General features: G+C 38.5%; 1 protein-coding gene across 7 annotated transcripts in view; it reads left to right on the top strand.

Annotated features, from left to right (window-relative positions):
• The window catches only part of LOC133665115 (chromodomain-helicase-DNA-binding protein 8-like), a 105,035-nt gene extending 92,576 nt beyond the window's left edge, over positions 1-12,459 (top strand). For 4 of the 7 annotated variants that reach the window (XM_062070330.1, XM_062070329.1, XM_062070326.1 and 1 more), the window contains 5 exons: positions 5,312-5,404; positions 5,465-5,590; positions 5,676-5,777; positions 5,868-5,972; positions 11,192-12,136. In XM_062070330.1, the coding sequence (XP_061926314.1) occupies positions 5,312-5,404; positions 5,465-5,590; positions 5,676-5,777; positions 5,868-5,972; positions 11,192-11,578 (813 nt within the window). In that variant the 3' untranslated portion in view covers positions 11,579-12,136. Of the gene's footprint in view, positions 1-5,311; positions 5,405-5,464; positions 5,591-5,675; positions 5,778-5,867; positions 5,973-11,191 lie in introns of all 7 variants that reach the window. The other 3 variants (XM_062070328.1, XM_062070327.1, XR_009828688.1) reach the window with 2 other exon arrangements.
• The last annotated feature ends 98 nt before the right edge of the window (positions 12,460-12,557 follow it).

The following is a 12,557-nucleotide window of genomic DNA, read 5'->3' as shown; positions in this document are numbered from 1 at the left end:
GATTCGAGTCCATGGAATCGGTTCTTTTCTTATCGAACAACTGGGAGAACCGGTTTCGAACATCATCCCTACCCTTCCTGTTTTGTTGGCGTTCTCCTGTAGCAGCATCACGCCTTCCTTTGAGTGCTATTGCCCGCACTTGCTTTGTTTTCGCAATCAAGACCATTGAAGTTGTGCGTACGCTAGCATTCTTTGTGGGGACATTGTTGATTGTCATGTCATGTACGGATGTGCTTTGTGGACGCCGTCTTTGCACCACACGCTGTAAGTTTTTGCTGTCATCCAGCATTCTGTTTTGGTTGACTTTGTAGCCAGTTCAGTATGACTTTTTTACTTATCGAACAACCGGGAGACCCGGTTTCGAACATCATCCCTACCCTTCCTGTTTTGTTGCCGTTCTCCTGTAGCAGAATCACGCCTTCCTTTGAGTGCTATTGCCCGCACCTGCTTTGTTTTCGCAATCAAGACCATTGAAGTTGTGCGTACACTAGCCTTCTTTGTGGGGACATTGTTGATTGTCATGTCATGTACGGATGTGCTTTGTGGACGCCGTCTTTGCACCACACGCTGTAAATTTTTGCTGTCGTCCAGCATTCTGTTTTTGTTGACTTTGTAGCGAGTTCAGTTTTACTTTTGTTTTACATAGCCTTCCCTATGCTTCAGTGCCTTTTCCTAGCGGGACTTGCCTTTTGTTCATTTTTGGTTTAAGCGTTACATACCTTTTTACCTGCACACTGTCTCCCACTGTGCTCTGCATATTGGGATCACGACAAACCATCCTTGACGCGTTCCGACTTCTACAAAGCAATGAACTACCTGCTGCCACCTACTGATATGGAGTATTACAAGATTACCCTGCCAAGCTCTACACAGCACAGGCACATTATTATGATTACTGATTAGCAAAAAAATATTTTTTGGACCAATTAGGTGAAGTTGCATAATTTCCCACGGCACACCAGACAATATCTCACGGCACACTAGTGTGCCGCGGCACAGTGGCTGGAAATCACTGAAGTAGAGCACACAATTCCTGAACAAGCTGAATATTTTGAAGTAGGAACAGTTTGAATCGGATGAAAAATGTGGGACTTGTGGAACTTTGATGAATGTCCCATTGATTTAAATGGGAATTTCCCAACAAATTTGGGAATTTCGGGAAAAGCGGGAATTTTGTTTTTAAATGGTAAAACATTTGAATGAGTTGAAATGGTTGGTTTTGAAAATGTTCAAATGGTCGAGGAATGTTGAAGTAGTAACATGTTTAATTGAGAAATGGTATTACGACATTTCGGGAAAACCGGGAATTTTTCCAGTTCAAAAAACATGTTTTTTTTTGGTCCTAATTAAGAGGAATGTTTTGACGGTGGAACCGTTGAAGTGGGATGAAAAATGTAGGAGGAGTAGTTGCCAGAAAAAAGGGTGGAAATAGGGCTTTGGAAAACCAGGAATTCTGCAAAATCCTGGAATTTTTTACAACTTGGAAAAAGGGTAGATTGAATGTCCAGAATGGTGGAATGTGTTGAAGGTGGAATGGTTTGAAATGGTTGAAAAATGTGGAAATGATGGAAGTTTGAAAAACGGCCAGTTCTATTTGAATGGGAAAAAATGTCCAGGAAAACCTGGAATTCTGGGAAGTTTTGGAATTTGTCAAGGAAAAGCCCGCCATTCCCGAATAGGCTGAACAGGTTGAAGTTGGAGCGGTTTGAATCGGATGAAAAATGTGGGAGGTAGAGCGTGCCAAAATCTAGAAAACCGTATGTGTGAATGCTATGGAGCATTCAAACATATGATCATAAGCCGGTCAATAAAATGGTTGTCAAGCTCAGTGAGTCAGTGGGGATGGGAGATTTGGCTCTGATATTATACAAACCCCGTTTCCATATGAGTTGGGAAATTGTGTTAGATGTAAATATAAACGGAATACAATGATTTGCAAATCATTTTCAACCCATATTCAGTTGAATGCACTACAAAGACAACATATTTGATGAATAATGAATAATTAACTTAGAATTTCATGGCTGCAACACGTGCCAAAGTAGTTGGGAAAGGGCATGTTCACCACTGTTACATCACCTTTTCTTTTAACAACACTCAGTAAACGATTGGGAACTGAGGAAACTAATTGTTGAAGCTTTGAAAGTGGAATTCTTTCCCATTCTTGTTTTATGTAGAGCTTCAGTCGTTCAACAGTCCGGGGGTCTCCGCTGTCGTATTTTAGGCTTCATAATGCGCCACACATTTTCGATGGGAGACAGGTCTGGACTGCAGGCGGGCCAGGAAAGTACCTGCACTCTTTTTTTTACGAAGCCACGCTGTTGTAACACGTGGCTTGGCATTGTCTTGCTGAAATAAGCAGGGGCGTCCATGAAAAAGACGGCGCTTAGATGGCAGCATATGTTGTTCCAAAAGCTGTATGTACCTTTCAGCATTAATGGTGCCTTCACAGATGTGTAAGTTACCCATGTCTTGGGCACTTATGCACCCCCATACCATCACACATGCTGGCTTTTGAATTTTGCGTCAATAACAGTCTGGATGGTTCGCTTCCCCTTTGGTCCGGATGACACGATGTCAAATATTTCCAAAAACAATTTGAAATGTGGACTCGTCAGACCACAGAACACTTTTCCACTTTGCATGAGTCCATCTTAGATGATCTCGGGGCCCAGAGAAGCCGGCGGCGTTTCTGGGTGTTGTTGATAAATGGCTTCCACTTTGCATAGTAGAGCTTTAACTTGCACTTACAGATGTAGCGACAAACTGTATTTAGTGATTGTTCCTGAGCCCATGTGGTGATATCCTTTAGAGATTGATGTCGGTTTTGGATACAGTGCCGTCTGAGAGATCGAAGGTCAAACAAAAAATGTTTATCAGTTTGAACATCAAATATGTTGTCTTTGTAGCATATTCAACTGAATATGGGTTGAAAATGATTTGCAAATCATTGTATTCCGTTTATATTTACATCTAACACAATTTCCCAACTCATATGGAAATGGGGTTTGTATAATTTATTCAATTTTGTTTAATATTTGATACTTGTGTGGCGTTTTAATACTATGTGAGTTGTGGAACAATGTGGCAAAGCGAAATTTAGTCTGTTTGGGTTGAAATAAGAAACAACGTGAACATACAGTCGTGGTCAAAAGTGTACACACACTTGTAAAGAACATCGTGTCATGGCTGTCTTGAGTTTCCAATCATTTCTACAACTCTTATTTTGTTGTGATGTAGTGATTGGAGCACATACTTGTTGGTCACAAAAAACATTCATGAAGTTTGCTTCTTTTATGAATTTATTATGGGTCTACTGAAAATGTGACTTGGTCAAAAGTATACATACAGCAATGTTAATATTTGCTTACATGTCCCTTGGCAAGTTTCACTGCAATAAGGCGCTTTTGGCAGCCATCCACAAGCTTCTGCTTGAATTTTTGACCACTCCTCTTGACAAAATTGGTGCAGTTAAGCTAAATTTGTTGGTTTTCTGACATGGACTTCTTTCTTCAGCATTGTCCACACGTTTAAGTCAGGACATTGGGAAGGCCATTCTAAAACTTTCATTCTAGCCTGATTTAGCCATTCCTTTACCACTTTTGACGTGCGTTTGGGTTCATTGTCCTGTCGGAACGCCCAACTGCGCCCAAGACCCAACCTCCGGGCTGATGATTTTAGCTTGTCCTGAAGAATTTGGAGGTAATCCTCCTTTTTCATTGTCCCATTTACTCTCTGTAAAGCACCAGTTCCATTGGCAGCAAAACAGGCCCAGAGCATAATACTACCACCACCATGCTTGACGGTAGGCATAGTGTTCTTGGGATTAAAGGCCTCACCTTTTCTCCTCCAAACATTGCTGGGTATTGTGGCCAAACAGGTCAATTTTTGTTTTGTCTGACCACAGAACTTTCCTCCAGAAGGTCTTATCTTTGTCCATGTGATACAAAATTTTAGCTGTTTGGCCGCTAGAGATGCGCGGTTTGCGGACACAACCGCGGATAATCCGCGGGTCGGGCGGGTGCATGACGAAAAAAATTGATTTTAAATAGATTCGGGCGGGTGGCGGTTGAACCAATTCAGAAAAAAAAAATACATACCGTATTTTTCGGACTATAAATCGCATTTTTTTTCATGGTTTGGCCATGGGTGCGACGTATACTCCGGAGCGACTTATGTGTGAAATTATTAACACATTATTGTAAAATATCAAATAATATTATTTATCTCATTCGCGTCAGCGACGAAGCAAATGGCAGCCATCGTCACACACACGCCAACCAATAAGAATTCGGCGGGGGCGGGTCATGGCAGAGATGCATTGTGGGTTTTGGAATGCTAACTGCTATACGCTACTGCCGGAGCTATTAAAATGGACCACATCAACGTTGGCGGTAACTTATAAAAACTGAGAAAGACTGAACTAAAATGGCACCGAAAAGAAATCATATACTGCAGATTACAAGCTGGACGTAGTGAAATATGCAGCAGAAAACAGCCATCGAGCAGCCATCGTCACACACACGCCAACCAATAAGAATTCGGCGGGGGCGGGTCATGGCAGAGATGCATTGTGGGTTTTGGAATGCTAACTGCTCGGTCTCCTTTCTGCCTTGCATCGTCTATATTAGATATATAACAATGGGTGGGTGGCGGGCGGTTGTGGTTTTGATAAAATGTTAGTTCGGGTGGATGACGACTTTTGTGATGCGGTTGCGGATGAAATAATTGCCTATTTGCGCATCTTTTTTGGCCGCAATATCCAGCAATATGTTTGGAGGAGAAAATTTGAGGCCTTTAATCCTAGGAACAATCAATTTTAGTTTCATCTGACATCACATGGACAAAGATAAGACCTTCTGGAGGAAAGTTCTGTGGTCAGATGAAACAATACGGCGTAGGATCAAGAATCGATTCTTAACCGGGTAGTCACCCCAAGTATCGAATCGAATCGTGAGCCGCCCAAAGATTTCCACCTCCAACATTGGGGTTATCTACAACCTGGTTAGAGTGTCCGCCCTGAGATCGGCAGGTTGTGAGTCATACCAAAGACTATAAAAATGGGAGCCATTACCTCCCTGCTTGACACTCAGCATCAAGGGTTGGAATTGGGGGTTAAATCACCATAAATGATTCCCGGGCGTGGCCAACGCTGCTGCTCACTGCTCCCCTCACCTCCCAGGGGGTGAACAAGAGGGGATGGGTCAAATGCATAGAATAATTTCACCACACCTAGTGTGGTACTTTAACTTTTTAACCTCATGAAGGCTGTGGTGTGTGTCATGGCTGATTGTGTCTCCTACCTTGCCAGGAGGAGGGTCTCAAGCTCACCTTCTCCAAGCAGGCGCTGATGCCCAACGGGTCTGGGGGCGAGAGCAGCCGCAAGCGACGCAAGGACCAAGAGGTACCGGAATCCGCTGCAACAAACACTTGCACTTACAACCATTGACTTCTTCCGCTCTAGTCATCAGACCCAGAAGGACTCCTCGATCCACTGGAGCGTATTCCTCGGCGCCGGGACCCCCCCACCTGGCTCAAAGAGAACCCAGATTACGAGGTGGAAGGGGACATGCTGGAGGTGCAACCATTTGTCAGTTGATTTCACTTCTTCTCTGGTTGCAAAGTTGTGTTTGTCTTCCGTTTTTTTCAAACATTTTTTTGGGCTGTGTCCGTAGCTTCTTGTAAACCGGAGCAAGAGGAAGAGGAGGAGAAGGGCAGATAAAGTCCTGACTGGCAATGAGAAGATCAAACTTATTAACATGAGGACAGGGAAGAAGGTGAGACATAGCAACACACTATCGCAGACCTGCTGACACTGCAACATTTCCCGCCAACAACCACGTTTTCGTGTGTGTCCCCAACTCAAGATTGGAGCTGCATTCTGTCCCATGCTGCAAGACCTCAGAGAATATCTGGAGGAAAACCCCGATTTCGCCGTCATGCCCAATTGGTCGGAAACAGTTCGAAACTCTGTACGTACTTGAACGGTGATGTTTGCTTAGGAACTTTGTCACTCGATGTTGCAGCAGACTCCTTCCCTTAAAGGGGCCCCATTGAAGGCCCTCACTTAGTGCCATCTGTTTTGGTGTATTTGAGGTCTGCGTAAGTCCCAGATATGTTAAAATTCAAACTGTGGAGGTTGTACGGAAATGTTTCTAAAACAATCTTGCCTTCCTCGATACAAACATTATTTTTGACAGCTTTAAAGAACAAAAACAGCCTGTATAGCAGCTTTATTATGTTTTACTTCTAACACTTAAGTCTCTTGATCAACTTCAGGGGCCGTACTTATCAAGCTTCTTAGAATTACTGTTAAGAAGTCTGCTAAGAGTTGACTTAAGAGTAAATAAATTCTTCGCTGAAAGCTGCACTTAAAAGTTAGTTATCAAGCGTCTTACTCACACTTTCAGCGAAGTGTAGGACTGAATCTTAAGTGTCACACTCAGAGCTGAATTACGACATTACTATGTGCCGTAAACGCAATTTTAGGTGACGTCATTTCTGTGTCCATAGAAATGACCAATCACGGAAGGGAATCCCTTGTCTAAGAATAAAGAAATATCTTGGAAATATTTAAGTGGACAATGGGAGTGTATATTTTGACAATAAACTACAAAATAATACAAAACAAACTAGTCCCCGCCGGCACTCACGCTACCGCTCCCTCTCTTCTATCGCCCACACACTCACTGACGTCACTCACCTCACGGCCACACACATACGCTACTGTCATAACATTTTCTTTCCAATTCATTAATTAGGCAACTAATTTGAAACTGGTGTGGGTGGCTCTATATATACTAGCCCACTGCAGCCACATGCAGAAATCAACAAGGAATCGAAAAGTGTTAAATCTGTGACAAAAATAATACCCGCTCTGTCTAAACGATACCGTTTGATCAGCTGCTCGTCATCAAAAAAACCAAAACATTGTTCCGTTCCCTGAACGTTCGCGCACGTCTCTCTCGCCTCAGTGCCATCCCCTGCTGGCAACTCCTAACCACTTAAGACACCTCTGAAGGTCTCTTAAATATCGTGGAGAGTAGGAGTGATTCTTAGACTTAAGAACGTTGATAAAAAGCTTTTATTCTTAAGTTTGAGAGTAGGACTAAATTTCGCAAATTCTCAGTACTAAGTGTAAAATGGCACTCTAAGAAGCTTGATAAGTACGGCCCCAGATCTATTGTGATTATAAGGTTTGTTTTTTGCCATTTTTGTCTCTAGATCAACTTTTCTAAGTTTTTAGTTTTTGGGGTTTGTTTTTTGTCAAAGAAAAAATTGTTTTTTTTTTAATACAGCAAACACTCAGAATATGCAATAGTTTCCCCAAAAATATTTTAAAGTGGAATATTTGATGTGAAGGAATTGGAGTCTTTAATGGGTCACAAATTCATAACATTGATTTTAATTATTATATTTTGAGCAATTAGTTTTAAAGGACAAAACAGCCTGTATAGCAGCTTTGTGTTATTAGAGTCAACATTATTATTTTTTACTTCCAACACTTAAGTCTCTAGATCAACTTCAGATCTATTCGTGGATTATATGTTTTTATTATTTTTGGGGGGTTTGTTTTTTGCCCTTTTTGTCAAAAAATTTTTTTTTTTAATACGCCAAATACTCAGAATATGCAATATTTTCCCCAAAAATATTTTAAAGTGTAATATTTAATGTGAAGGAATTGGAGTCTTTAATAAGTCACAAATTCATAACATTATTTTGATTATTAATTTTTGAGCAATGACCGCTTTAAAGAAAAAAAACAGCCTGTATAGCAGCTTTGTGTTATTACAGTCAACATTATTATTTTTTACTTCCAACACTTAAGTCTCTACATCAACTGTTTTTAGTTTAGAAAACATTGTTTTCTTATACAGCAAACACTCAAAATATGCAATATTTTCTCCAAAAGGTATTTTAAAGTGGAATATTAATAAGTCAATAATTCATAACGTTGGTTTTGATTAATACTTTTGAACAATGACAGCTTTAAAGAAAAAAACAGCCAGTATAGCAGCTTTGTGTTATTAGTCAACATTGCATACATTATTTTTTACTTTTACTTCCAACACTCTAGATCAACTTCAGATCTATTTGTCGATTATATGTTTTTATTATTTACTGTTGTTTTTTTGCCCATTTTGTAAAAAATTTTTTTTATAGTGCAAACACTCAGAATATGCAATATTTTCCCCAAAAAGTATTTTAAAGTGGAATATTAATGACTCACTAATTCATAACATTAGTTTTGATGATTATTTTTTTTAGCAATGACCGTTTTAAAGAAAAAATCAGCCTGTGTAGCAGCTTTGTGTTATTAGAGTCAACATTATTATTTTTTACTTCCAACACTTAGGTCTCTACATCAACTTCAGATCTATTCGTCGATTATAAGGTTTGTTTTTTGCCCTTTTTGTTAAAGAAAACTTAGGTTTTTTTTATACGGCAAACCCTCAGAATATGTCATATTTTCCCCAAAGGATATTTGATGTGAAAGAATTGGAGCCTTTAATAAGTCAATAATTCATAATATTGAATTTGAGCTTTAAAGGGAAAAAAAAGCAGCCAGTTTTGCAGCTTTGTGTTATTAGAGTCAACATTGCATACATTATTATTTTTTACTTTTACTTCCAACACTCTAGATCAACTTCAGATCTATTTGTCGATTATACGTTTTTATTATTTTGGTGGTTTTTTTTGCCCTTTTTGTCAAATAATTATTTTTTTTAATACTGCAAACACTCAGAATATGCAATATTTTCCCCAAAAGGTATTTTAAAGTGGAATATTAATGAGTCAATAATTCATAACATTGATTTTGATGACTATTTTTTGAGCAATGACAGTTTTAAAGAAAAAAAAACAGCCTGTATAGCAGCTTTGTGTTATTGGAGTCAACATTATTATTTTTTACTTCCAACACTTAAGTCTCTAGATCAACTTCAGATCTATTCGTCAGTTATAATTTTTATATTTTTTGGGGTTTGTTTTTTTGCCCTTTTTGTAAAAAAAACGTAGTTTTTTTTATACGGCAAACACTCAGAATATGCAATAGTTTCCCCAAAAATATTTTAAAGTGGAATATTTGATGTGAGGGAATTGGAGTCTTTTACAAGTCAATAATTCATAACATTGATTTTGATTATTTTTTGACCAATGACAGCTTTAAAGAAAAAAACAGCCTGTATAGCAGCTTTGTTTTATTAGAGTTAACATTATTATTTTTTACTTCCAACACTTAAGTCTTTACATGAACTTCAGATCTATTCGTCGGTTATAATTTTATTATTTTTTGGGGTTTGTTTTTTTGCCCTTTTTGTCAAAGAAAAGTTAGTTTTTTTATACAGCAAACACTCAAAATATGCAATATTTTCCCCAAAAATATTTTAAAGTGGAATATTTGATATGAAGGAATTGGAGTCTTTAATAAGTCACAAATTCATAATATTGATTTTGTTTATTATTTTTTGAGCAATGACAGTTTAAAGAAGAAAAAAAACAGCCTTTATAGCAGCTTTGTGTTATTAGAGTCAACATTATTTTTTACTTCCAACACTTAAGTCTCTATATCAACTTCAGATCTATTTGTCAGTTTTAATTTTATTATTTTTTGGGGTTTGTTTTTTTGCCCTTTTTGTCAAAGAAATTTTTTTTTTTGATTATATGGCAAACACTCAAAATATGCAGTATTTTCCCCAAAAATATTTTAAAGTGGAATATTTGATGTAAAGGAATTTAATAAGTCTTTTAATAAGTCAATAATTCATAACATTGATTTTAAAGATTATTTTTTGAGCAACGACAGTTTAAAGGAAAAAAAAACAGCCTGTATAGCAGCTTTGTGTCATTAGAGTCAACATTATTATTTTTTACTTCCAACACTTAAGTCTCTACATCAACTTTTATAAGTTTTTATTATTTTGGGGGGGTTTGTTTTTTGTCAAACAAAACATCGTTGTTTTTTTTAATATGGCAAACACTCAGAATATGCAATATTTCACCAAAACAATATTTTAAAGTATAATATTTGATGTGAAGGAATTGGAGTCTTTTAATAAGTCACAAATTCATAATATGATTTTTATTATACATTTTTTGAGCAATGACAGCTTTAAAGAAAAAAAACAGCCTGTATAGCAGCTTTGTGTTATTAGAGTCAACATTATTATTTTTTACTTCTAACATTTAAGTCTCTACATCAACTTCAGATCTATTCGTGGATTATATGTTTTTATTATTTTTTGGGGTTTGTTTTTTGCCATTTTTGTCAATTTTTTTTTTTTTTTTTTTTTTTAATACGACAAATACTCAGAATCTGCAGTATTTTCCCCCAAAAAATATTTTCAAGTGGAATATTTGATGTGAAGGAATTGGAGTCTTTAATAAGACAAATTCATAACATTGATTTTGATTATTAATTTTTGAGCAAAGACAGCTTTAAAGAAAAAAAACAGTCTTTATTGCAGCTTTGTGTTATTAGAGTCAGCATTATTATTTTTTACTTCAACACTTAAGTTTGTAGATCAACTTTTATAATTTTTTATTTTTTGGGGTTTGTTTTTAGTCAAAAAAAAAACATTGGTTTTTTTTAATACGGCAAACACTCAAAATATGCAATATTTTCCCCCAAAAATATTTTTAAGTATAAAATTTGATGTGAAGGAATTGGAGTCTGTAATAAGTCACAAAATCATAACATTGATTTTGATGATTATTTTTTGAGCAAACGAAAAAAACAGCCTTTATAGCAACTTTTCCCCCCATTACATTTCCCCTTTTTGCTCTTAATTCCACTTTTTATGTATTTAAAAAAAAAAAAAATTAAATCATATTTTAGAATGTGCTATCCAGCGGGCCGCAAACGGGGACGCCCCTGCTTATACAGCGAGGGGTTCGTAAAAACGACGTTCCACTGTGTTTTATTTAATAATAATAATAATAGATTTTATTTGTAAAAAGCACTTTATGTTGAGTAAACAACCTCAAAGTGCTACTGTGTATTAAAAAAATAAAAATATAATATAATATAATATAATAAAAATATATAATATAATATAATATATATAATAATATATAATATAATATAATAAATTTAAAAAAATAACATTTTTTTTAAAATAATACAAATTTGCTATGTACTTCCACTCCCACCGGGCTCCCAACCTCACTTTGCTATACTCCGCTCTCCCAGGGCTTTTTGCCAGAGACCCTCTCCCATCGCCTCCTGACCGAATACACGGAGATCCCCAAGAGGAGCCGCCACCGCCACCACCACCGCCACCATCACCATCACCACCACCACCAGCAGCAGCAGCACACTCCACAGCCCACGCCCGAGAACCCCTACCTGGAAGGCGTGGAGGAGGAGACCCTGGTCTCGGACGGCGCCTACATGATGGACGAGGAGGACCTGGACACCTCCCAACACTTCCTCACCAGCCCGGACTTCGACGTCAAAATGGAGGCCGGCGACAGCCTCTCCCAAGGAGACTATGACAGCTCGGACCAGGAGGCGCTGTTGGACGACGTCATCCTCGCCCAGAAGGACTCTGACTCCTCGTCCAGCTCGGAGGACTGACTCTGAACCCCCACCTGGGTCCCCCGCCATCATTATTCCTCATTTATTTCTACCTTGTACACGATGAATTTATGTTGTTACTTTTATGGATTTATTTTAAAATAGGGTTTTTGTTTTTTCTCCATGAAAGAGCTGGTTTGCACCCACCTTTTCTTTTTTTTCCCCCCCACCCATCAGCAAGAACTTCAACCTCTCTGCCCAGTCCTCCACTGTCCGACGGCCGCCATCTTCCTCCCGAGCGAAGGAGTTCCCCATCGCATTCCCAGCTGTGACCAAAAGGGGACCCCCTGGCTGTAGATACCTTTTTCCTAATCGGGGACCTCCTCAACTTCACCCCAGCCCGGCGCCACCGTCTTAAACTACCGGTACGGACGCAGCGGTCAATGTTTTTAACTTGTGCGGGGAAGGGGAAGGCGTGCGGCGCATTAGCTACCGAGGATGGTTGTATTCTACATGTAGATCAGGTAAGTTGTGTACTTATGGTGCAAAGTGGACAACAATTCTTGTTTTATGATCTGATTGTATCTGTGACACGAATAACAGCGATCTTCAGTGAAATACGCTCCGTCTGTGTCTTATTTCCACGTCCGCCCAGCAGCTGGACACCAGTGGTTCTTAACCAAAAGCCCGGAAACAGCCCCAAAAAACATCTGGTAATACACTTTTCCACCACATGTAGCAGTATTGTCAATGTTAAAACAAGCGGAAGAATTCTGGCGCTCAAGTGCAAAAAATAGGACTAAAGTGGTGAAGCTCTATTTTCATTTGCACTTACGTTTTATTGACAGTTTATTTAGGAAACTGTCAGGTTCAAACACTGATGACATCTATTAAACAAGACAAGAAGCAAGGAATTAAGCAGAGACAGAATTACATTTGGCTCAATTGAGGAGAAACGTCTGGACTGTACTCTTCATCAATCAATCAATCAGTGTTTATTTATATAGCCCTAAATCACAAGTGTCTCAAAGGGCTGCAC

Source organism: Entelurus aequoreus, linkage group LG14 (assembly GCF_033978785.1).
Source record: "Entelurus aequoreus isolate RoL-2023_Sb linkage group LG14, RoL_Eaeq_v1.1, whole genome shotgun sequence".
Taxonomy (NCBI): domain Eukaryota; kingdom Metazoa; phylum Chordata; class Actinopteri; order Syngnathiformes; family Syngnathidae; genus Entelurus; species Entelurus aequoreus.
Note: the sequence above shows the minus strand (reverse complement) of the source record. Positions and strands in the feature narration are given on the sequence as shown.